The 26,976-nt window shown below is 39.0% G+C and overlaps 1 protein-coding gene across 1 annotated transcript in view; it reads right to left on the reverse strand.

Moving 5' to 3' along the window:
- Adamtsl3 (ADAMTS like 3) overlaps window positions 1–26,976 on the reverse strand; it is a 320,949-nt gene that overhangs the window by 43,657 nt on the left and 250,316 nt on the right. Inside the window, exons 20-23 of the mRNA XM_026388213.2 lie at window positions 21,407–21,560; window positions 12,216–13,287; window positions 6,372–6,499; window positions 3,268–3,396 (exon numbers count right to left, since the gene is read on the reverse strand). Coding sequence (XP_026243998.2) covers window positions 3,268–3,396; window positions 6,372–6,499; window positions 12,216–13,287; window positions 21,407–21,560 — 1,483 coding nt within the window. The remainder of the gene's footprint in view (window positions 1–3,267; window positions 3,397–6,371; window positions 6,500–12,215; window positions 13,288–21,406; window positions 21,561–26,976) is intronic.

Genomic DNA, 26,976 nt, shown 5'->3' on the forward strand with positions numbered 1-26,976 from the left:
CTTAGTCTTATATATGCCTGGATTCAGTTTCATATAACTTTGGCTTTTATTCATTCATTTGCCTCTGTATCTGCCCTTATTGTGTATACCCTACAAAAATCAGCTGCCTGGCGTGCTATCAGGTGCCAAACACGGTGGCAGGACTTTTCTTTCTGAAGAAATACATACTATGTGTTATAGCCAGTACTCTAAAATGTTTTTATTCTTTAGTTTAGCTTGAATTTCAAAGCATCCCCAATCCTTCCAGGCACTTTCACCTTGCTCTAAGGAGCAGTTGTCCAGTGGAGCTTGTGTTTAAGAGATTTTCTACTTTGGGACTGAGCCATTGATAGCTTTGACAGTGCCATCCATTTGGGAATCACCTTGCTCAAACCTACTCCAATCTGTGGGCCAAGAGAGCTTCTCAGATCTAAGATGGAAAAAAGAACAATGCTTTTGCTATGCACTTACACGATTAAAAAATTAAGGATGCAGCTATATATCTTTACTGTTAATTTTGCTCAGAGGAGCTTTCTCTTCTTACCAGAAGATGACAGAAAGGGTACAGTTAGTTTAATGGCCTCCTACCCCCCATTTTTAGAAAAAATAAAACAAAACTTCTTTTTTAAAAGAGCAAGATAAATAACCTTTACAATTCAGAACTTTTAAACTTTAGTAATACACTGATTTTCAGGTTCTACTATTTAGTAGATTATTAGAAATATCCTTAAGAATTACTAGAAATAATCATTGTTGATCTCTGTACCACATGGATTGAATAAAATATATTTGGCGATAATAAAGGATTATGAATTTGTCTAGAAGTTATGAATATGTGGTATGGAATCTACAAAATGAGCTCATTATAATTAATAATAAATCTGGTAAAAGCAAGTGAAAAGTAAAAACTCTTTATACATCACTGATTTATAGAAATTCTTATTTGAAATATAAAAATGTAATTTGCAAGTCAGTATTTGATTTTGTAAATTGTTATGATGTACTCATATGAACAAAGAAGGACTAGATGATAACCATCCTATATAGTATATTTCCTGTTTTACAGATGAGGGCAAGAAAGATATGTGACTCACCTACATTATATGCTAGCTAGTGACAAAATTGCTGTAAAACCCAAATATCCTGACCCTACATTAACTTCACTGTCTGTAAAAAGATGACTTGCCATAAAAAGTTAACTTGGCCATGGCTTCTGCCCATACAAAAAGACTAAGTTCATTACAGGTTTGTTTAAAATGGCATATAACTCAAAATAACTGTCGTTCCTTCAGAGAAAGGTTTATTTGGAAAAGAAAAGAACCCCTGTTGAGGTTCTGGGGTCTAAAATCCTAGGAGACGGCTGCCATGTCAAGAAGACCAAATGGGACAATCCCTAGGAAGGGCAGAATGATGGGGTAGAAAGCAGGGAGATGGGCGCTCCCAACACTGAACCTTATTGAAGGAAGAGGCAAGTTGTGCCATCCACCCATAGCACAACAGCACAGGGCAGGAGGGGCAGCTGCAGTGGGAAGGGGTCAGAGACAACCCTCCTTCAGACAGGGCCTGGATAAGAGAATAAACCTGACACAAAAAAACAGTTTGCCCTGAATGCAGTCCCTGGCTTAGGATAGCAAATACTCCAGCCCTTTAAATGGCTCATCTCCCTTGAAAGCCTGATTTTAAACGATTGGGGAAGTGAAAAATTTAGAAGTAATGCTATAAGTTGAGGTTTCACTTAATAGAAGTCAGATCTATTTTTCAGAGTCCTCTGCAGGTGGAAGGCTATAGAAACTTTAGACATTTGTGGCTTGGCATCTGCAAAGCTCTGTTCTGCTTTTCTCCTTGCTGTGGCCAGAGAATGCCGGCCATTCTGTAATGGTAGGTCTATTTTGCCAGAAAACTCACATATTTGTGGGTGGAGTCAGTTGGGAGACTGGAGAGATTTTTCAAAAGACTGCATTGGCCAAGTACTGCAGGGACTTCCAGAGGGTGAAAAATAATACCTTGGGGGTTAGCAAATTTCCACTGTTTGTGGAGCCAAAGTTGCAGCTCTGGAAACATGGCAAGTAACTGATCACTCCAGGGGAGGAGAGCTGAAAGCTGGATAAGTGACATGTGCTTTCACTGTGTCACTGAGAACAGTGGTAAAGGCTCCTACAGCCACCCTGGACTATCTGGGTTATGGCCCAGGCAAAATTCATCTTCAGTGGCTCCAATTACAGGTTTCTCCTTAAAGCTTGGATATTAGGGAATCACAGCTGTCCACAGAGTTAAGTCAAAATGCAGTAAATTAAGGGCATATACAAAGTTACCTTAAAAGAGCAGATCTGGCTGGGCATTGTGGCGCACGTTTGTAATCCCATAATCCTGCTGAAGCAGGAGGACTGCAAGTTTAAAGCCAGCTACAAAAATTTAGTGAGGCCTTAAGCAATTTGGCAAGACCTTGCCTCAAAATAAAAAATAAAAGTGGCTGGGGATGTGGTTCAGTGGTTAAGTACCCCTGGGTTCAATCCCTAGTACCAAAAAAAAAAAAAAAATTAAATGAAAGAAAAAGATCTCAAATTTGAGTTCATAATTCTCCGTAAGGAACTGATAAAAAGTTGTTTATGCAACCTCCTCACTCATGCAGATGTAATGTTCATCTACAGCTTGGGGATGGATGGGCTCAGGTTAACACTTAAGAGAGTGGCTTAAAGAGACAGCACAGCCCTAGGTTAAGGTACATAGTGTTATTTCTACTGAAGAGTTTGTCTGTTAGAAAGGAGGGTTGTCCACAGTTATAAACAAAGCAGAAAGAGCCACTGAGATACAGGCTGATGGTGCCCATCCAAGGACAGTCCAGGACAGAGCCTAAGCAGAGGACATTGATATTCCTGTTCCCAACCTGACTTTGCTGAGCCTAGACTTTGTCTAGTTAGAATACACATCTAACAATTTTCAAAAATCCCCTTTCAATCTTCATTTTTATTAAACAACCATTTGATTAAACACCACCCTTCCCTATAGATCTGCCCATAGGGACAGAGTGTTCTGGTCTTGCCAATATGAACATTCTGGTATGCATGGCAGTGACAGTTCATGCTAGAGACAAGTAAATCGGCATTCTGTTTTATACATTTGTCCTCTAAGCTTGGATAAGCTCTCTCTTCGGAGTCAGATCAACTGTCAGTGTGCTGAAAATCAGATTTTTAAGCCTATCAGATTGAAGTCTAGAATATTAAAATACCAGCTGCTGTCCCTGGCAATTGGCTAGTCATGCACCCTCCCACTGAAAACAACCATGCTTACCTTTTACAGGACATTGGATTGACACATTTGCTTGAAGGGCTGCCTCCACGATGCCTCCCACCACAATGGACAGATGGTTGTGCTCTGGTTTGGTGATATTTCTTTCAACAGACAAGATGACAGGTGCCTCTTAATTCAAAGGGAGCAGGAAACTATGTTAGGTTCAGGCTTCAGTTGTTGATAAACCATTCTGCCTTTTGTAAACTTTGTTGAGCTCTTTGAGAGCAGGGTAGAATGCTGGTCCTTGCTATCCCCCATGGTACACCATGGGGACTGGCACATACATAGCTAGAGATGCTCAGTGGACAGATGAACAGATGGGTATATAGATGGATGGATGGACAGTTGGCTGGATGCTTTCAAAGGTGCACTGCAACAATTATATGTAGACTATAAAGATATTTTGCTTTTATAATCAGAATAAAGAATAATTCCTCTTTGATAATTTGAAGAAGGAATTCAGAAGTTCAGAAGAAGCAAGGAAGACATGAAAGGGCAGGAATAATGTCTCTGCCATGTGGCCTGGGATGAGTTGAAGCAGGGACAAAACATGCCAGGGCTTGTGACCACCTGACATTTTCTGGAAGGCAGAAGGCATGGGCTGAAGGAGCAGGACCAAATATCCTGATCCATTCTTCTGCCCCTTGGTAGGAGTTATCCTGGATGGAGAAACCTCTAGGAGCCCTCTCATCTTGAGCTAAGAATAAGACAAGGTTCTATTCAGTTAAGACATTTTCCAAATGCCCATTCTGTGTCCATTCTGGGGTAACAAGATCAGAGGTACTTCTCCTCTCTTGATAATCACAAAGACTACCTACCAGTGCAGAGGGTGCAAGCAGGTATTTTCAATATAAACATGGTATCTACAATATCTCTTACAAAGTTTTTCTATATATGGTGCCAGAGTCAGGCTGTTGTGTTCTCCCCAGAATAAAAACTAGGGTTCTAGATATCATTCAAAGACAAATCAGAGAAAATCATATAGGAAGACCACAATTCTTGTTGAGCCTCTTCTAATTATATATTCATGTGTTCATGCAAAATTTTTCCTCTCTGGACTTTAGTTTGAATCCCAGTGAAAGGACTTCAGTAAAAGATTTCTTAGGTATCTTCCAGCTACACTTCTCTCACTCAAAGTATGGTTCATAGAGGCCCCTTCTTACCTGACTTAAATGAACTCATCTCAATTTAAAATAAAATGCTATTATTATTTAAAGACTATTAACTGCAAAGAGGCCTACTTAAAATATTATTCACATCTCTCTATATGCAGAAAATCTCAAGGGAGAAGACATCAGATGTACCCAATTTATGAAACTCTCTGAGGTTTTTACAAGTGGATTAGAATAGTCTGCAAGGAAAGTTCAAATTTAGCATTTTAGTTAATGTGAAACAAATACCTGCGTAAAACTTATAGGAAAAAAAATAAAAACAAACCCCAAAAGAGTAAAGAATCCAAAGACTTTCACTTCTTTGAATTTTGATACTTAGCTAACAGATTAATTCATTAACTCATTCAGGAAACGTACTTTCAGCCTGACATGAACAACAGGAATACAGAGTTGGAAAACCCACATTCTTGCCCATGAGGAGCTCAAGGACTGGTGACACCATTACTGCTTAGGGTTATGGACGTTGACATAGAGAAAGAGGCTGTTTGCCCAGGGGTTACACAGCAGTATGTAGGTATCAGGGAAGGCAACATCCCAGGAAGGACACTGACAACATTCCTCTACCACAGCACCATTGCAGTGATTGGTTTCCCTAATCTGACATTAATATATAAGCTCCCGGACAGTGGGGAGACTATACTTCTTTAACCATTTTTATGGTCTATGCATAGCTAATTCATGAGAGAATAATGACATTTCAGCAAGCTATCTTGGTAACCATGGTATTCTGGAGAATCAAGGAAAGGTCACATTTGGGTGGGGGGGACCGAGCATTGTACTCTCCTAGAGAGTGTGGCCCAGTGGAAAGCTACCTTAAGAAGTGTAAAGACAGAAAACTTTTGGCTGACGGAGGGCTTTGGTTGTCACAGCTCATCCTCTGGCTCCTGAGGACTACTAGAAATTTAGATTGTTCTGGGATGGGCTTAAGGGGAAACTGAAGTGTACATGTGCATATGTGTAGGGTAAATTCTATTCCTCCAGGAATTCCAAAAACTTGGAACTGACTCTTCCTGGAAAGGAGCTAATGTTCACAGGGCAGAATAATCCAGGAGAAAACAAAAGGCTAAAGGCTCTGCCTTGAGAAGACAGAGAAGGGGCTCAGAATCTTTAAGCCATGCAGATTCAAGGGCCTTTTAAAATCAACTGGCCCAGTCTCCTCAATTAAAAAATGTGAAGCACCTACCACACAGCACAACTCTTAGTTGACCAAATGCCAGACTCTAAACCCTGATATTGTTCCTCTTCTCATCTAAGTCTATTTGAGCCATAGACACCAGAAACTCCAGAGTAGGGAGGTCAGGAATAGCTCTTGTTTTATTTTTACAAAACATAAGCCTCCCACAAGAAGCACTGCCACCTAAAATGTTCCTTTATAATAAAAGCACATTTTAGTATCAAAATGACATTGTCCAGCTCCTGTGAAGACACACATTAATGTAAAGTTGCAACCTCCAGGAGGTATTTCTAAGGATTGGCAGGCATGCTATCAGGAGGGATATGCAAAAGAATAATTATTCTCTTTCCATTAAAGGAAAAGGAAAAAACCTCTAAACTTTAAAGAACTTTTTAAAAATCTTAAAAACTTTTAAAAACATATTTTGGGACTTTAAAGGAAAGAAAAGTCCATAATATCAATACCTCCTTCTAAATCTGCCTCACTAATCTCCTTTTCTTCAAGAATAAGCTCTAGATTAGCCACTTCCAGAGAATGGGCCTTTATCCATCAACAGCCACATAACCTAGGAACATACTAAAACACCAATTCTCAGACTCATCCACACCTACCAAGGCAGAATCACAAGGGTAGGGACCAGAAATCTATGTTTTAACAAGCCTTCAGGTAACTGATGGAGTTCAAGGTTGAGAACTGACGCTGTGGAGATTAATGTTAAAAACAAAACAAACATTCTAGGTTTCAACCAAGGGGATTACCTGCATACAGCACAGAAGAACTTTCCACATCAGAACCAAGATGATTAGCTACAGAACATTCATAAATTCCTTGTTCTTTCCTTGTAGGATTCTTTATCTGTATTCTCCCAGGTCCATCTGAAATTATCCTGTAAAAGAGTTATAAAGAGGGTGCATTCAAGTAACACATTTAACTGCCCTGGGGCCATTAAAAGTTGCAGAGAAAGAAGAAAGACAAATTTATAGGCCTTGGCCTAACAGGGATCCCCAAAGATGATCTTGTCAAGCATCCTACCTACAGGCATGCAGATCAGCAGGGCAGGAGAGTCTCTTCTCTTGCCTTAGGTTCACTACACCCTTAGAACTAGACAGTGCTTGGATAGCCAGCATCCCATCTTCCTTTACATGAGAACAGACTCTTCTGGATGGAATTTTGGCTTATTCTACCCCATTTAAAAACAAACCTATTAGGTTGTTGGGTATTAAACCTTCATTTCCAGCCCAAATCCTTCCTAAGAAGCTTCAGGTATGAGTTTTCACAGTGAGATCCAGCGGGCTTTGGTATAAGCTACTCTGTGATAGATCACTGTCTCACCATCACTGTGTGAAAAGGTCAGTTGAGGTAACAAGCTAAGGCTGCAGTTTGTACGGAATTTTGACTGTGCCATTAAGAATTAGGGATAGTGGGCAGAGTGGTATATGCCGGTAATCTCGGTGGCTTGGGAAGCTGAGGGAAGAGGATTACAAGTTCAAATTCAGTCTCAGTAATTTAGTGAGGTCCTGAGGAACTTAGTGAAATCCTGTCTCAAAAGAAAAACGTCTGGGGATGTGGCTCAGTGGTTGAGAGCCCCTGGGGTCAATCCCTGTACCCCTCTCCCCCCCCACACACACATACAAAAAGAATCAGGAATAAACTGCATGAGTCCCTTATAGTTTTCCAATTACTGATATTCCTAAAAGCCTACATGAAAATACCACTTTGACAATCAGGTGTTTACTAATTAGGTTATTATTCAGAGAAGTGAGAGAAACTTTAAATTTTATTATTCCTAATGATATGAATCTACTTCTAACCTGGACCATTGGCCCATGGATTATTTATTTTCCCATCCCACTTTATAGATCTTAGCAACAGGGACCAGTCTGACTTCTAAACATAGCATTTCTTCATTAATTGAGCTGAGCCACTTCTTCCCGTCACTTCCTGTCACTCATCCTATGCTCCAGCCATAACAAACTTGTTTCCAGAACATTCCATGATCTTACATCACCCTGAGCTTATGCATATGTTGTTCTCTTTATCTGAAATGGCCTTTCTTCCTGCAAAACTTTGTCCTACCATTGGGTACTGGATCACATGTAATTTCCCCTGTAAAGTTTTCCCCAATACTCTTCCATTTATCTTCTATCCCCTCTGGGCTCCTTATTCTCTGGTTCAAGTATTTATTTGCTGAAATATCTATTTCTTTCCACTAGAGTGTGATCTTTTCAAGGGCAGGGGCCAAATCTTATTCACAGCTGTGAATTCCCACTGCTTAGCACAGTGAGTTTTATACACCAGTTCTCAAAAAACCTTTGATGAATAAATACATGAATGACCTGAACAGAACACAGTAATAGCACAGAGGAAAGGTACAAGGAGGATATGAGGCTCCCCTGCAGCACACGTGTGAAATACACAAAAGGGACAGAAGTCAAGACAGATGAAGTGGTCCACAGCAACGGCACTGTGGCAGACCTATCTGTCTGCAGGGCTCGATATTCACTATTAAATTACCACTGAGGAGGAGCAGTTGAAAACAAAAGTATGACTCCTAACTATACAGACATGAAAAATATACTAACTTATTTTCTTAATTTTTTCAAACATGTTTGTATGATTTATCAATTCTCAATTTATTTGGTAGGCCTCAAGAAGTCAATGAGTTTGAGATTGCTGAGCACTTGTGAGCCTTACTTTCCAAGGGATGCCACCCAGGTACCTAAGCCAGAGCAGTCCTTGAGCTGGAGAACCAGCAGGCAGAGCTCCTAACAGATCCAACCATGGCCTCTGCTTCACAGTCTTACTGTCAACTTGAGGTAATGACAAGGCTGAACTTTCTATAGACACCATCTCTAGTTGACTCACCCATAGCCTTCCCTTCCTCGCTGAGATTTTTTACTCAATATTTGGTCCAAACAATATTCCACACCAATATGGTTTCTTTTGACAGGACAGAGGTTCTTAGAAACATAATTCTATTTCTGAATTTCTTCTGTTGAAAAGATTTGTGAGGCTCAGAAAAATATATTTGAGCACCTTTGTTATGTACAGGAAATTAAAAGTAAAATGAACAAATAAATTGCATAGGTTTCAGAGAAAAAACTAAAAAGAAAAATGGATCTTACTCTCTTAAAAAAACAAAAATCAAAAATTTTTATTAGACATATAGAGTTGCTTCAGTTTTGAATGGTTGATCTTTAAGCATGCAGAAACACATCTGAGTGGGATGTACCATGTCAAAACCTTTTATTTACATGAGCTCTACAAATCTCAGCCTCAGAAAACTTAATTCCATTTCATCAAGTTAACTTTTTTTTTTTTTTTTGGTACCAGTGATTAAACCCAGAGGCACATACCATTGAGCAATATCCCCGGCCGTTTTTAAAAATTTTATTTACAGACAGGGTCTCACTAAGTTGTTTAGGGCCTCACTATGTTACCGAGTCTGGCTTTGAACTTGTGATTCCCTTTCCTCAGCCTCCTCCTCCTTGTGATTACGGGCGTGTGCCACCATACCTGGCTTCATCAAGTCAACTATTGGCAATCAACTCAATTTGACAAATATTTATTCTAAATGCCCACGTTCCTCTATATCACTGTAGTACTTGTGTGGCCATAGGTCAACTCATCAGCTTTCTCAGGCTATTTCCTTACAATGCACACAATTGAACTGTGAGCCAGATAGCAGTCTACAGAGGGTGGTCCATGGACCTTGTGTCAGTGAGAGGAAAGGATGTTCCCATAATACTGAAACATTATTTGCTTTTTCCATTGTTGTATTGACCTTTGCACTGATTTTTCAAAGAGTGATGTTCAGACTCCTGGCGTGAAGCAGGCAGTGTCATCCACATAGTCACTGTGGTCTGGACTACCACACAATGCAATACAAACAAAACTGCCAGTATCACTTCAAGACGTTCCAAATGAAGTACTAAAACTTGTTAATTTAACTAAACTTCAACCCAGTACAACGGTTTGCAATATTCTGTATAACAAAACAGGAAGCATACACAAAACACTTCCACTGTGTGCTGAAACATGCTGGTGTGATTGAACTGTTAGCTGTTGTTTTCATGGACTATGATGTTTGTTTGAAAGAATACCTGGCAGACAAGCTATGACAAAAAAAGTCCACACTGTGTTTTGAACTTGGGTATTTGGCAGACACATATATATTTTCAAATGAACAAAGTGAGCTGGTCAACTCAAGGAAAACAACTGACAGTATTTGTTGCCAATGATAAAAATTGGAGCTTTCAAGCAAAAATTAGAATTTTTGGAAAGCTAGCATCTATCATTGAGAGGTTGGCACATTTCCAAAACAGAGATTTTTCTGATGGTAATATTAAAGTATCTGTGAATTTTTATATGGTATAAAGAAATGTGTCAATGTTTTAGAAGACATTGGTATAACTCAGTGAGCCAATATTTTACAAATTTGATATGATATTATAAACTCTTGCTTAGGTGAAAAAAATCTATTCAAAGTGCAAGGTAAAAATCGGTAGATTTGGGCTGGGGTTGTGGCTCAGCAGTAGAGCGCTCACCTAGCACGTGCGGGGCCTTGGGTTCAATCCTCAGCACCACATAAAAATAAATACACAAAATAAAGATATTGTGTACAACTAAAATATAAATATTAAAAAAATCAGTAGGTTTCAGTGAACAGAGTGCCAACGTTTCACAAATACCATTTCAATTTCACATTCCAAATAACCTTTGAGAAACTACCATTTGTCCACGTTTGGTGTAGTTTTAAAGGAGAATATCCACAATTACCTGAAAATAGCATTAAGATATTCCCCTTTTTAATGTATCTTTTTGAGGCAGTTTATTCACCATAAGTTTCAACTAGAACAATATACCCGAACAGGTGCAAAAGCATATATAAGAATCTCTGTATGCATATATAAGAAGTGTGTGTGTGTGTGTGTGTGTGTGTGTGTGTTAGTTACACCAGGCAGGGATTGAACCTGGGGCCTTGCACATGCTATGGAAGCTCTCTAGCATTAAGCTACATCCCAAGTCCTTATTTATTTATTTATTTATTTATTTATTTTTAAATTTTGAGACAGTGTCTTGCTAAGTTGCTGAGGCTGGCCTGGAACCTGTGATCCTCCTGGTTCAGCCTTTAGTATGTGCCATTGTGTCCAGCTAAGAATATCTCTTATTAAGCCAGACACTAAAGAGATTTGCAAAGATATGAAGCAATTCCACTGGTATCAGTAATTCGGGATGGTGGGTATTGCTTTTTAAAAAATATTTATATAAACATGTAATAGGCATTCACAAAGCTTATTATTTTTTATAAATAAATCAATAGAGATGTTCAAAATGTTTCTTGGTTTATATATCTAAGAAGCTAAACAGCAATAAATATAACTCAAATAACAAAAACTCTTTGGGTTCCTCAATCATTTTTAAATTTAGAGAGACCCTCAGACTAAAAGATTTAAGAACGACTAAACTTTATGGTTTATTCCACTTTTACAATCTCATTGCAAAATTGTGTTAAGAGTCCTAAGATACAAATACAAAATTTAGACTTTTTCCTATATTTTTGTTTAAGCCTTAGCCTAATGATTTATTATTTTTAAAAAACTGAATTTTACCTGGGTTTCTTGACGTTTTGTATATTAGGATCAAGGCACAAAGGACAAGATGAAAATTAAACTTGCTTTTTGAAAGTACTTTATGGTGTGCAAACCAATTTCACACCTGCTGTTTTGTTTCTTTCTCTTACAGTCTCTAGAGACAGATAAGGTGCAAGTTGCACTCTAAAATGCAAATTGAAAGAAAGCAGGGTGTCTTTATGTAAAACAGCAAAATTAGAAGAATGCAAAAATGAGTTAATATTGGTTATCCCTTATTTTATGTAAAATAAATGAAATGGGGTACTTTTGCCCTAACATAGAGATGAAAATAAAATGATTGAATATTGTATTTTAAGCATCTCAGAAAACTTTGATTCTTATCATTTTATTTTTCTATTGTATGGCATAAGACAATGCATGAAAACAGAAAATTATTTTGGATATCCAATTTTTCTGCTAAGGTTACTGTTTGATAGTCAGACATCATGGGTGATGTTTATGAGACATGGTCCCTGGTTCAGACTGGCTTTGAAGTGGTCATGGGATTCTGTTTCTCTATCACCTCATCAGAAAATTGTTCAACCCTGCCCTGCCAACCTAGCGTGAGCTCAAATGAAATACCCTATCTCCTAGATATGGAAGAGCTCTGTGAATTCTGATTTGCACTTGCAACTTAACAGATTACTACTTCTATGCCTGTTTTTTTTTAGAGGGCTTATAGTGATTTTATTTTTGTGCTATACAAAGGGGCAGTCTATCTATATGTGCTTTAAACTCATTCTTACTGTATTCAGTCTTATATCAATATTATAGTAATTGAGAAAACACGATAGTTTAATTTTAAAAAATTCTAAATGCATGTGTGTAAAGAACGTCCTAACATTCTTTAGTTTTGTTTTAGTTAAAAACATAGTCTTAGGAGAAAGAATTTGAAATGTTTTCAAGAAATCTAGACTGGCCATTAAAAAAGGACTACCAAAATGAATGCTGTATTCTTATTTTACTTACTTTACTGATGGTTGTAACAGTGCTCCATCCTTGGTCCATGTATATGTGGCCTCACCGGGGGTAAGAAGGTCACAGAGTATATTGATGACCTCTGTCCTTTTAGTGATATACACAGTATTTCCAATCCTTGCATTTATTGTTTTGTTAAATGAAACTGAAGGGTGTTGGCTTTGCCTCATGAGAATAGGTCCTTTTGGTTTAAAGGTCAGCCTGCCTGAGTTTTTCACTTTTGAGCTCTGGGGCAGACTTTCTGTTGTGCCCCTGAGCTGAGCAGCAGGAGGCACCTCTTCCTGGATGCCCCTCCATTGAATGTGTGCTGACTGGGCCTTGGTTAACTCAGCCACCAGCTGGTAAATCACCTGAGAGGCAAGGTCATCGCTGACCTCTCTGGTTTCCAGAAGCAGACTCATGTTTCTTATCAGTTCATCAAATTGGACTGTATCCATGCTATATGCTCCCTGTTTAACTGCTGCTTCAAACTGCTTATTCTTAAACTCCCAGGAATTGGTGTTGCCTGCAGAATTGCTGCAGTGGCCTAACAAAGCTCTTAAGAAAGGCTGGTTATTAATTTGGTCATCATGTAGGTAAAGCTCATTTTTGTTACTCCACATTTGTCTCATTTTATGCCACGCAGTTCCCAAACTATCAGCTTCGTTGCCATCCATCCCAGGATATTCCCTCATTTGCTCTCTGAGGGCAGGGTGTGCAATGAGCCGGTTGTCTGTTCCAATGAGCTTGAGCACAACTGTTTCCTGGGCTGAGCCTGCAACGCATCTGTACACACCAATGTCAGGGGCTGCGAGACTGTGGATCTTCAGTGAGCCTGACTTGGTGATGCCAAGTCGTTTGGAGTTCTGCAAACAATGGCCATCCTTCTCCCACCGGATCAGAGACTTCTGGAATCGTCGTACTGGGCATTTAATAATCACAGATGTGTTGGGCAGCAAATAGGCTCTGTTGCCAATGGTCAGATTAATACGTTTCTCCTCCCTTGTCTGAATATAGACTCTCTGGACACTGAGAATCTGAGGACCCTGCTCACCAAGTTTTATTTTTGTCTTTGGTTTTACTTCTGCAGGAAAAAAGAAAGAAAAGAAAATTTTTAAAAATTCAAAAATACTAACAACTTTTTGACAGTCATCTCCCAAACCTACATTACTCTTTTAAAATATTTGAGTTAAAACATGAATAACATGATACATATATACACAAATAAATTTTACAACTATCTAGTACTTCAGCAAAGAATGCAAGTTTAAATGAGGTGCATGAAAACGTGTGATTTATTTTACAAAGCCCTGTTTTGGGGAAGTAAGGGGTTAAATGCTTTAATGAAATTTAGAGAATGGTTATTCTACATTAGAGAAATATTCATTCTAATGCATGATCATATGATGGCTTCATAATATATAATTCATAAAGTGCCTCTCTCCCTGTTTCACCAAGTTTTGGGTATAAGTTTCATCAGTAAGAGGGTGATCTGATATGTTGGGCCTCTACCATTTGGCAGGGTTACCTTTGAGGAGCTAGTCTGGCTTGGAGTCATGGCTACACCAAATCTGAAGAAAGAAGAGAATGGAAATGTGAATAAATTCATTTGAAGGGTTCAAAAAGGAGAATGAGGTTAGTCAATTGCAGAAACTAGCCCAAATATGCCAGTTAAACAAGCATGGCGGGGTCTGAGGAAGCAATGGGGAGCCATGATCAAAAAAGAAAAGATAAAGCAGGTATTTTGAAGCCAGACAAATCTGGAGTTTGAACCTTAGCTCTGCCACATGAATAAGTCATTTCATTTTCCTGAGCCTTAGTTTTCTTATCTGTAAACTGGATAATTTCATTAGTACTTTCATTAGAGGAGTGTGGAAATGAAGTCAGATTGTTTGTGTCAAGAGCACAGCATAGTAGTAGGCACTTAATGGGCTCTTCTATATGATTACTGTGCCCACTGGCTAGGTAACAAAGGCAGGTTTGGAAAGAAGGTACAGGGCAGACTGAGGGGGAGTCAGAGATGGGCTGGCTTTTTTTCTGGCATGGATTCTAGTGAAATGGCTGGGGCCAAGGACGACACACCTCAGATCCTGTCCCCAGGGAAGTGCCTCTCTCCCTGTTTCACCTGAGAGGAAATATACTGTGATTTGTGTGATTTGGAGGAGAGGGAAGGGACCATGATGTGGGAACAAGTCTGGTTCCTGCTTGATGATACATTTTGGTCTCTGGGCAGATGTGGGGTATGAGCTGGAGGGCCTGGAGATACTAGTGAGTGGTAGGGGAAGGACTGGACTTGCATCAAGTATTACTCGATTCAGGAGGTCATGAAGTTGGGACCTCATTACTTTGGCCCTCTGAGAATTAATAGCAGCATTGACATGCTGTGAGAAAAACCAGATCAATATTCCTCTGAGTTGGCTTTCTCAGGCCTTGGCAGTAGTTACAGGGTATGTACTGTTTACAAGAATAATTTCTACAGTCCTCTTGCTGGTTCATAAGCTTTTTTCAGTGTGGCAACCTCCTGGGGTTTAGTGGTGTAGTTAGGTTCAGAAAAGCATAATTTCTGAAATAGAGGTTTTTCAGTGAAGGACACATGACTAATTTGTATACAAATTTCATTGATGTGCAACTGGTAGTTCAGGCCTATGGATCTCAGAATTGAGGGTCCAAAGGTTCTAACCCAGGATATCCCCTCAGCTCATTTCTAAGTGGTATCAGATGACCTGCCACTTGCACAATTTCCTCTTTGGGATTACAGAGTATCCACAGAGAATGTCAACCTGGCCCTATCCAGTTAAAGCATATAGATTTTCTTTTAATGGGCAACATAAAATTTTGAACTTACTTTGAATCATGACCAAAGGCAGAAAGAAGACATTATAGAGGTGTTATGTTTTGGACATAAACTGTCCCTTAAAAGCCACATGGCTTGGTTGCCAGCCTGTGGTGCTGGAGGTGGAGCAAACTTTAGAAGGTGGGGCATAGTTAGAGGAAGTAGGTCCTGAGAGGCAGATAGGCCTTTGAAGAGTATATTTTGTATTTGGCCTCCTTCTCTCCTTCTTTGCTTCTCATCATCATGAGGTGAACAATTTTATCCCAACTCACCCTTCCACCACCAAAAACTATGGAGCCTTCTGACCAAGGACTAAAACCTCTGAAACCACGAGCCAAAATAAATGTTTTCTCCTGTTAATCAATTTCTCTCAGATACCTTGTTATAGTGAAGGAAAACTAACAGAAGAGGATTCTCTGGTTAAATTCATAGTCCACCCATTACTATATAAACAATGGTTTTCAAAATACTTAATCTTCACAGAAAATGCTCAATCAAAACAGCTAACTATTTATTAATTTCAATGCCCTAGGTTCCATCCACAAACGTTCTAATTTAGTGTACAGGATGGGTATTAAAGTATTTAAAAGATCCTCAGGGGACTGAATGTGCAGCAAAGTTTGAGGACCATTGCCCTAGAGTGTACCATGATTAAACCAAAATAGTAGAGAGAGGTATTCTTGTCCCAGTTTATTTTACTGAAAGACAATTTTATGGGATGCTGCTGGTAAAGAGGAAAGGGAAAATAAGAAGCAGCATCCATGTGATCTAACGAGATTCCTGTGCAACATGCAACATCTTCTATAAGAAGATAGAGGGAAGAGTGCTTTCTGGTCTCTGTTTCAGTAATCATACTTTGAGTCATCACAGATGGTCCCCTAATCAGGATGGTTCCACTTAATGCTCCTTTGACTTTCTTATGGTACAAAAGATATCTGCATTCAGGAGAAACCATATTTTGAATTTTTATCTTCTCCCAGGCTAGCAATATAAGATACAATACTCTCTAGTGATGCTGGGCAGCAAGCAGCAAGTCACAGCTCCCAATTAGCCATGTGCCCTCAAGGGTTTACAACCCAGACTCCACTGTGTACTGTGTTACCAAATTATGATGTTTGGCAGGTTAGTGTATTAATGCATTTTCCACCAATAATTATAAACACATACACGCACACCCCACAGGGAATTGAACTCAGGACTGTTCTACTATTGAGATATACCCACAGCCCTTTATATTTTTTTATTTTAAGACATTGTCTTGCTAAATCGCTGAGGTTGTCATTGAATTTGTGATCCTCCTGCCTCAGCCTCCAGAGTCACTAGGATTATGTTAAGTTCCTCCGGAGCAATGCCTGGAGTATGGTGACACTGGGCTCAGTTCTTAGACAAAAAACTGGTCCAGTTCTGGGAGACTGCATCCTCCCATATATGGAAATGTCCCAATGCAGTGACATTGGCTAAGGCTCATTAGGCAAGGGCATCGTCCACTCTGCAGAGAGCAAGCAGGTACCTCAGCATCCTTCTGGAGGGGGTTCTGGCCTTTACAAAGGGACTAACTCATCTCTCAACTGTGCTGGATTTGAGAAATGCCACATTTTTTGTCTCTTCTAAAGGCACACTCATCCACTGCTGATGGGACTGCAAATTGGTGAAGCCAATATGGAAAGCAGATTTCTTAGAAAATGAGAAGCGTTTTCTCCTCTGTGTCCCCCTTTTGAGTCTTTGTGCCACCATGCCATACAGGCCAGCTCTAGGTTCCTGGGGCTCTTCAGGGAGTTGCCTGTGGCTCCTCGCTTGTCTTTCCTGCCTTCACTCCCATGGTATCTTTGCCATGAATCTGAGGCTTGGTGTCAAGCCAGGCTTCTGCCCCAAGCCATCTGGACTGGATATTTACACTTGGTCTTGCCAGCATTTGACTCCTGCCACTCCCTAATGGGCTTTGGCTGTGACCCAGCCTCTAAGTAAGCCTTCCTATCCCTGCTGGAACTCCACCTACTCAGAATCCAGCCCTCAATCTGGCTGCTGGGCTGGTGAGGATTCCCTTTCCTTCCTCTGGGAGTGAAGATCCATCAAGCTAATTTGAAGCTGTATAAAAACCCTGGGCAGTTTTTCTGGATTCTTTTAAGGCTTCTCGGAATGTAGGAAAACAGGTAGCTGAGTGGAGGCTGCAAGGGATACGGGGGGCGGGACTTGCTAAAAGAGTTATGAAGGCCCCAGGCCCCATGGAGATAGTAAATCCCAGATCATCCTGAAAAAATGGCTTTCACTTACTTGTTTCTATTGCCCTTTTCAACTAAATGCTGTCTGGCTTCTGCTCCCAGAACTGCACTAAAACTCTCTGGGAAAGACCACCCATGGCCTCTCAGGGATAAATCCAGCGCCCTCCCTCTGTGTTCTTACTTGTCCATTCTAGAGTATATGGCACCACCATCACTTCCTTCCTGAAGAAGTCTCTCCTCCCCAACATTTTAAACCTTTTTTTATGGTTCCCTTTGATCCTGTGATGGCCAGTATCCTACTAGATGTTTCTACCCCTTGGGTGCAAGTGCTTGGCCACTTTCTCTTCTTGCCCTATAGTTTTCCTTTAGGTTAATGTCTCCCAAGTTGATCTGTCTCTCCTAGACCACTCTCTGGAGCTTCAGACCTATTTATCCACTGTCTACTAGAAATTTCTTCCTGATAAAAGTTTCTTCACATATTATAATCTGGGCTGGGGATATAGCTCAGCACACTTGCCTAGTGTGGTGAAGTCCTGGGCTGGATCCCCAGCACCACAAAGATAAAAAAATATTTAAAAATCAATTCAATATTATAATCTAAATATTATCTGTCCCCCCATCCCAATAATCCTCTACTTTCTATATTCCCTAAGTTAATAGCATCTGATTCTGCCAATTTTCTCAAGCCAGAAACCGGGAACCATCTAAATTCACTCACAAATCAGTGAGATTGCTAGCATCTATTCCCAACTCTGTATTCAACATTCACACTGGTGAATGGCAACTGGCAATGGCGGCAGTATTTATACAGTGGAAACTGAACCTGACAAACCAATGATAGCTACTTCTCCCCTATCATGATCCCACTGGAGAGCTGGTTTTGAACATTTACAAACACACCACGGTCCCTTTCTTTCAGCTCCTAACTCTAGTCAGGCATCAAGAACTTGGATTACACATCAGAGCCATTGTTAGATTTCATCCTCTTTGCTCCTGCTCTCATGATGCTTACCTAGATATTGCCATATTCTCTGAACTAGGCTCCCTGCCCACAGTTTCATATTGATTCAATGTCTCCATAGCTGCCAGAGGAGATGAACTGATCATTAGAATCTAAACTATTCATCATGAAACTCAAGGTCTCTTTTGTTATCACTCACCTAAGTTCTGGTCCTATGATATTGCTTGAGTTCTCACAAAGTTACCACTTCTTTCGACACCTTCTACCTTTGTCCATGTTGCTCTCTTTTCCCAAATCCTCCTGTACCTCTCCCCATGTAGGCCTGATGAATGGATACTTATCTTTCAGAAGTCCCCTCAAGGTTTCCTACTTTATGAAATTGTTTCCTCCCACTGCCTTATTTGTTGAATGAATAAGTGAAGGATTAAATATGTAAAAGAAAAAGTAATGCATATGCATTTGGATTCTATAGGAGCTGATACAAACACAAAATGGGTGCTAGTGAGGGGATCCTGATACTGGCTTGGCTTTTAAGGGCTGCAGGATGTCAGGCAGGGATTGGCCTTACTGAAACATCAGAACTGACAAGTTCAGGAGGAGGAGCGGTGGAAGCCATACTGCACCGTAAGGTTCAGGGTGTGGGCATGAGGCTGGGAGAGCACAAGAGTCAGACTGTGAGCTGATACAAAGACGGAGACAGAGGACAGGAGACAAGAAACTGGGTTTGAAATAACCCTGGGAAGAGGCTTAGGCATACATTCTTGATATGTCAGTCACATAGTGCATCTTGAATATCCCTCCTCCCTCAATGGTCCTGATCTCAGTACTTTGGGGAAAAATAAGAATCCTTCTTCACCAAAACTCAAGGACCCTGACACCAAGAGTTATAATTTTAAAATTTCAAAAATCAAACACTACATTTCTATTATTCTTTCAAGTGTCTGATTGGAAATGAAGACAATCATGGGGTTCATAGAGGAGGTGAGGATGTGAAATGGGGATAGCAGGTGTTATAAAGGTCATCGTGGGTACATGGGGGTTGGCTGTTCTGTATGTTGGCAAATGTTGAAGTAGAAGATAGTACCTGGTAGTGTGTCTTGGAGCAAGGTAGAGTATCTTGCAGGTCTACAATGGTGCCTTAGAAGGTCTACAAGGGCAATCCAAGTACTAAGTGCACATGGACAGTGGAGAAATGGTGCAGAGACAGCAGGGGCAGGGAGGTCAGGAGAATGCCAAGCTCGTCACTTGGTCCTGTGCTACAAATGTAGGGAGAAGAGGATGTTCTTCAGGAGCACAGAGGGAGAAACAATCAAAGCAAGGGCCCTGGAGGGAAGGTGATGGACTGAGGCCAGGCTGCAGCTGATGTGCAGGCCCAGCTCAGGGTGACCTGGCTGTTGCAGGGAGCAAGCATTCTTGCCTCTTGTCTGCTTCCGTGCACTCCTTGTCTGGCAGGCTAGGGAACAGGGTGGAGTAAAGAGAAAATATAACTATCTTTTTTTCTTTTTCTCTGTAAAATTTGTAATTTTACTCTGCCCTCCATTGTTCACCATAATAATTTATATTTTCATTCTGTACCACATTGCAAGGCCTCATAGCCACAATGTATTCCCATATTATTCTGTTATTATTTTAGAGGAAACTGCCAGTATGACTTTCATGACACTCTCTTCTAAGATAGTTTAGAATCTAATCACAATGCTATAGAACCATTCACAACAATAATCAGATAGAAAAACAATTAGATAAATCACTCAAACAAAGCATGACATGGTGCCATTTGCCACAGACATTCCTGAATTCCAGGAGACTTTAAACTTGGAATCTTAAGATTTTGAAAATCTGTTCTCAAAGGATTCCCAGGGAGGAAAAATGTTAATGCTGTCCATGAATCAGCAAAGAAAGGAAGTGAAGAAGAGCGTAGGCTTAGGAATCGGACAGACTTGTGGTCAAACAGGCCAAGGGATCCAACTGCCAGGCACCAGGCTTTGGGCAAATCTCACACTTTCCCTAAGTCTTGGATTCCTTGTCTCTAAATGGGGTAACATTTGTCTCACACATTGCTGGGGGAACTAAATGAGATAATGCATTCAAGGAATTCCCCATGGTAAGTGCTTAATAAATGTTATTATTTTAATTAATTTAATGTTTCTATTATTTTGTTTTTCCAGAAAAGTTGACTCACACACACTTTACAAACCCACTCACAAGCAGCATTAAAATAAGAATAGTTCACTTCAGATATTTTTTTTCTAACCATAAGCAAGTTCAGAAGGGTACCTGAGGTAATGAATGTTATTTTGCAAGGGAATAATTAAAGAAAAAAAAGATGAAAAAGCAAAGCAGGAAATGGATGCAGAAACTATTATTCACAATGTCCCTATTACCTCTCTGCTGACTAATTTCAATTGCTGTAGTGGAAACTGAATTCATCTGCTGTGACCCTCTTATAGAAAACATACATCTATGGGTATAAATATGCATCCTCTCCTGAACACTGAAAATACATGGTGCTCTGAATAGAATGAGGTCATTTATATTAATTCTTCATAGTAAGCTTATTACTTATAATGAATTAAAAGGGTAGTCAAACTGCCATATTAAAAAAAAGTACTTCATGTTTTCATTCTTGCTGTTTTCAAATTACACTGAAGAAAAATACTTTAATATTAAAAAATATTCATCTCTTTTCCTTTTTTTATATTTATTTTTTAGTTGAACACAATATCTTTATTTATTTATTTTTATGTGGTGCTGAGGATCGAACCCAGGGCCTTGCATGTGCTAGGCGAGCGTGCTCTACCGCTGAGCCACAACTCCAGCCCAACTCTTTTCCTTTTAATAGGTTGGATACAAATTTATTACTGGCAAAGTCAACTAGGAAGTTTACCAGTCTAACTTCTACATGTCACACTCCTGAATTCTAAGTGGAAGAAATCACATGGAGAATATAAATAAGTGAGAAGCTTCAAAGATACATTTGCTAAGTGGATGCACATCTCTTAAAACCACCTTTCTTTAGAATTGTATCTTGATCTTTCACATTCTATCATTTGTTGCTGAAATTAAGTCTAAATTCTTCTTAATTTGCTTTACCCATGGATTAGAAATATGCTGCTGTGTGGAAAACAGAGGTCTCAGGACAGAATGAGCAGAATCAAGGTCTGGCGAAGTGTGGCCTTTACATACTTACTGTGGCACGCAGGCATCTGGCAGGATCTTACAAGGGGAAGCCCTGGTAGGTCCCTGCACAGTGTCTCCCTAAGGGAAACACGCCCGCCTCTGGCAGTCAGCCTCTGACACACCTGCTTTCTTCTCTGGAGTCCAACACCACAAGTGACAGAGCACTGCAAGGAGAGTTGAGCAACAGTCACATGGAGTGTGAGCCCACCAACCACAGTAAGGGCCCTGATGGGGAATGGGGAGGGAGCCTGAAGTTTGGGTGTACCAATAAGCAAGTCATTTCCAAGCCTGAACATCTCTATGGACTGGAGGTTCTCCTCTCGACTTCTTCCTCTCCTTTTCCTTCCTTCCCTCCCTCCCTCCCTTTCTTTCTTCACTCCCTTCTTTTGGAGATAAGTAATTAATTTACAGTAGTTTATTTTTGTAGATTTTTTTTGGCATTGTAATTGATATCTAATTTAATTTTTAGCTATTTGTTTATATAGTAAAATAATCTTACTTGATGTATTTTATTGGTGTATTATAATCAGGCATAATAGTTGGATTCATTATGCCATATCCACATATGCACATAACATAATTCAATCAATCTTGTCCCCTAGTACTTTCCCTCTCTCTTTTCCTCCCTCTCCCTGATCTGCTTTTACTCTACTTCCTTTGGTTATGAGTAATACTTTAATTTGTGCATTATAATTACATATATAAAATCAGGATTAATTGTGGTATATTCAGACATGCATGTAGCCTAATTTAGTGGATTATGTTTTTTTTAAAGATAGAAACAGGAACATAAAAAATAGAAATGTAGAAATGTCAAAGAAAAGACAACTACCAGAAAGCTACATTGCTAAGTTCTGCCAAACATTTTTAGAAAAGAACTAATACTAATTATTCTTAAATTAACCCAAAACTTGAAGGTGGGGTAATTTATCCAAACACATTCTATGAGGCCAGCATTATCATGATACCAAAACCAGTCAAGGACAATAAAAAAAAAAAAAACTATAGACAAATATCTTTGTTATATATATTTGCAAAAATCCTCATCAAAATACTAGCAAACCAAATTCAACAGCACACTAAAGGTTATTCACCATGATCAAAGATTATTCATCCCAGTTATCAGGATGGTTCGATATATGTGAATCAATGAACAAGATATAGAATGAAGAACAAAACCATGTGATCATCTCAAAATTGGAAGAAAGGCAACTGATAAAATTCAATATTCCTTTGTGATAAAAACATGAAACAAATTAGTTACAGAGACAAATATCTCAATACAATAAAGCCATTTATAATAAGCCAACAGATAACATTAAACTGAATGAGGAAAAGCTGAAAGCCTTTTCTCTAAGATCTGGAACAACATAAGGATGCTCACTTTTTATCCTTTTACTCAAAACAGTACTGGAAGGCCTAGCAGAGCAATCAAGCAAGAGAAAGAAATAAAGAGCATCTGAACTGGAAAAGAAGTCAGATTGTTACTGTTTGCAGATGCCATAATTTTATATATAGAAAATCCAAAGACTCCATAAAAAATGATCAGAACTAATAAATGATTGAACACGGTTGTAGGGTACAAAATCCACATCCAAAAATCAATATTATTGCTATATACCAATAGCAAATTATCTGAAATAGATATCAAGAAAGAAACCCCATTTGTAATGCTATAAAAATGTATCTAGGAATAAATTTAACCAAAGAGGTAAAAGATCTTTACAATGAAAACTATAAAACATTGATTAAATAAATTGCAGTGGACACAAAAAATGGAAAGACATCCTACATTCATGGATTAGACTAATCAATATTATTAAAATGTTCATACTACCCAAAGAGAGCTACAGGTTCAATGCTATTTCTATCAAAATAGCAACAACATTCTTTATAGAACTAGAAAAAAAACTCCTAAAATTTGTATGGTTCCACTAAAATCCTCTCTTTTCTTTGTGATAACAGCTAATAGTATATTGCCAAAGCAATCTTGAGCAAAAAGAAGAATGCAGGCGGTATCATACTACTTGATTTCAAAATATTTAAAAAGGGGCAATAAACCTAAATAGCATTTCTCAAAAGAAGACATACAAATGATCGATGGAAAAAAGCTCAACATAATAAATCTTCAGGGAAATGTAAACCAAAATCGCACACACACACAAAAAAGTCACCTCACTCAAGTAAGAATAGCCATGATAAAAAAAAAAAAGACAAAAGAGAACAAGTGCAAGCAAGGATGTGGAGAAAAGGAACCCTTCCACACTGTTGGTAGCAACATAAATTAATACAGCCATTGTGGAAAACAGTATGGAGGTTCCTCAAAAAATTAAAAGAACTACATGATCCAACGATCTCACTACTGGGTATTTATCCAAAGGAAATTTATCAAAGGGTATTTATCAAAGAGACATCTACACTCCCAGCGTTTACTGTAACAGTATTCACAGTAGCCAAGAGTAGGAAACAACTTAAGTGTCCACCAGCTGATGAATGGGTAAAGAGAATATTGTATCTACAATGGAATTTTATTCAGTCATAAAAAGAATGAAATTCTGTCATTTGTGATGACATGGATGGAAGTGCATATCATTTTGTTAAATGAAATGAGAAAGACAAGTACCAAACGATCTTTCATATGTGGAAGATAAAAAAGTTGATCCCATAGAAGTTGAGAACAGAATGGCAATTACCGCAGCCTGAGGAGTGTTGGGGGTGGGGTAGAAGGGATGGGGAAAGATCAATCAACACTAAGAAGTAACAGGAACAAGAAGTTCTAGTGCACTATTGCAAAGTAAGCTGAGTATAGATAACAATAAAGTATTTCACAGTTCAAAAGCTAGAGAAGAAGTATTTTAATGTTTTCACCACAACGAAATGATAAACGGTTAGGCACAGGGGCACATGCCTATAATCCCAGTGACTTGAGAGGCTGGGGCAGGAGGATCACCAGTTCAAGTTTAGCCTAAGTAACTTAGTGAAACATCACATGGAACCCCGTTAGTAGTTATAGTTTTTTATAACTCAGCAATTTAGGGAGGCCTGGTCTCAAAATGAAAAGGACTGGGGAAGTAGTTCAGTGGTAGAGCACCCTGGGGTGCAATTCCCAACATCACTCACTCACATACACACACACACACACACACACACACACACACACACACAAATATTTGAGGGGAAATATATGTTGAACCTGACATAAACATTAGCCATGCATACATGTACGGGAACATCACATGGAACTCCATTAATAGTTGTAATTTTTATGTTTAAATAGAACTAATAAATTTTAACAATGTTTAAAAAGGAAAGTACTATGGTTTGGCTGTAATTTGAATGCCTCCCCAAGGTTCATATATAAAGGCATGGTCCCCATGTGGTGCTGTTGGGAGGTGCTATAGTATCTTTAAGAACTGGAGACAGTTGAAGGTCCTTAGATCACTGGGGATGTGCCTTTGACAGGGATTGTGGGAACCCCATACATTCCCATACTCTCCTTCCTGACTTGAGAATTGTGACACTTGCTCCCACTATTGTTATTTACCAGTCTCACAAGAACTGAGCTGATGCATGTTGTCATACCTTTGAACTTTCAAAAATCTAACTAAATAAATTTTTATCTTCATAAATTCATTGCCTCAGGCATTTAGTTGTTGCTGCAAAGTTGACTAATACTTTAAAGAATCACCCAAATGCTATATATAAAATAGCATTAATACTTGATAATCACTGTGTATCATATAATTTTAATTTGAATTTAATGTGATTTTATTAAGTATAGTAAGAAAAACTAAAATAAAAGGATTTGATGAATATACATCTTTTTCTACTATAATTAATTCCCTCAAAGAACGTCTAAAGTTAAGAAATAAGATTAAGAAAACCAATAAGAGATTTGGATAGTTATTTTTTTTTAAAAATTTCATTTGTTTTAATTCGTTACACATGACAGTACAATGATCTTGATATATCCTACATTTGAATCAGATGGGATATAATTTCTCATTTTTCTGAGTGTACAGGTTGCAGAATTACATTGGTCATGCAGTCACGTATATACCCACAGCAATAATAATGTCTACTTTGGATAGTTATTTTTAATGACATATTTTGACTTCAGAAAGTATCTTAGGGACCTTCTACTATGAGTAATGAGGAATTAAGCACCTCTCCTCTCCAAGTTCCCAATTAGCTCACATTTTATCATTTAGATGATGTCAAGATTTCTGCAGTTTACATTCTGTTCTGAACTGCTAATAGATTAGTTTTAATTCTACAATTAAATGAATTCGTCATTCATCTTCCATCATTTTTTACCAGGGTCAAAACATTCCTGTATTCTCTATTTTAAATCATCTTTGTGTCTCCTCTTGGCTCTACGGGGTTTTCAAGAGGGGCTCATCAGCATAATGTTCCCTGACTGCCTTTCTGGTACCTTTCTACATAAAGAGCAACCTGGATGAAGAGAAACTTCTGAGTCATGCTTTCTTTCCCTTAGATCCTGCTCCATTGTCTTGCATTGACAAATGCAGAACAAATGAGGACCAGCAGGAAATTTTTGTGGTTGATGTGTTTGCCCTTCCTGCTCAGAGGCCTGTGGATAAATTCTTTATCCACAAAGTCCAGCACCTTATGCAGGCTGTCTCAGGAGGTTGTATTTTTTGGCACATGATGTGCCTTTATGACCTGCTGACAAAAAGTCATTGCTAAAGGAAGTCAGTTCCCCTTACATTATCTTTGAATATTTTTTTGTTACATTTGTATTGCTGTTCTCACCAAATACTAGTTATGCTAATGTTTGATTTCCTTTGTCTACTTTCCATATCCATCACTGTCTGTAACAACCAATATTGCACCTTTGCTCTTTTCCATATCTTCTCATGATGTACTCCATCCTGTACACCATTCTGTTTTTGATTGATTTATTTTTTGCTATTGTTGCTTATAACTTGTACGTTTGCTAGTTTTAATTTTTGTCTTTTATTTTTTCCTGACTGTTCTAGTTGTCTATCTTGTGCCATCTTAAAATCTTAAACAAACAAACAAACAAAGCTCTCAAACCTCACCTCTAAGACACTTTCCTGTTAGATATGATGACCATCGCTTCTTTGGAAGCGATCCCATCTCTTGGAACTTTTCTCTGGGAAAGACCTTTTGTTTTGTGTCTATATGATTCTTGCTTTAGTTTCCTTCTCCCACACCCTGATTTCTTCCTTCTACTTCCCCTCGTTTTGATGTGCATGCCAGGGTTCTGAATGCAACTGGCTATTTGTGAGCCATGTGAGTGAGCGAGGGCAGTTTGCTGTCTTCAACACTCTGTCACCAAATCTCTTCTTTCCTTTGCCCACAAATCTCTTCCGACTCTGGCATTTGAATGGTTGGCACAAGTAAGAAAAGAGCTTTTTAAATAAGTGGCTCACTGTGTCATCATTGGGCAAGGCCGCCTCCCCTGCCTTCACGACACTTCATCTCTGGCATCCTTTCCTGGTGAGGAGGTATACAAATGTGGTTTCTCCTGCAGCGCTGCCTCCCACCTCAGTTCTGCAGGGACATTCTCTGTGTTTTCAGGGGAAGCTCATG

Source organism: Urocitellus parryii, chromosome 6 (genome assembly GCF_045843805.1).
Source record: "Urocitellus parryii isolate mUroPar1 chromosome 6, mUroPar1.hap1, whole genome shotgun sequence".
Lineage (NCBI taxonomy): Eukaryota > Metazoa > Chordata > Mammalia > Rodentia > Sciuridae > Urocitellus > Urocitellus parryii.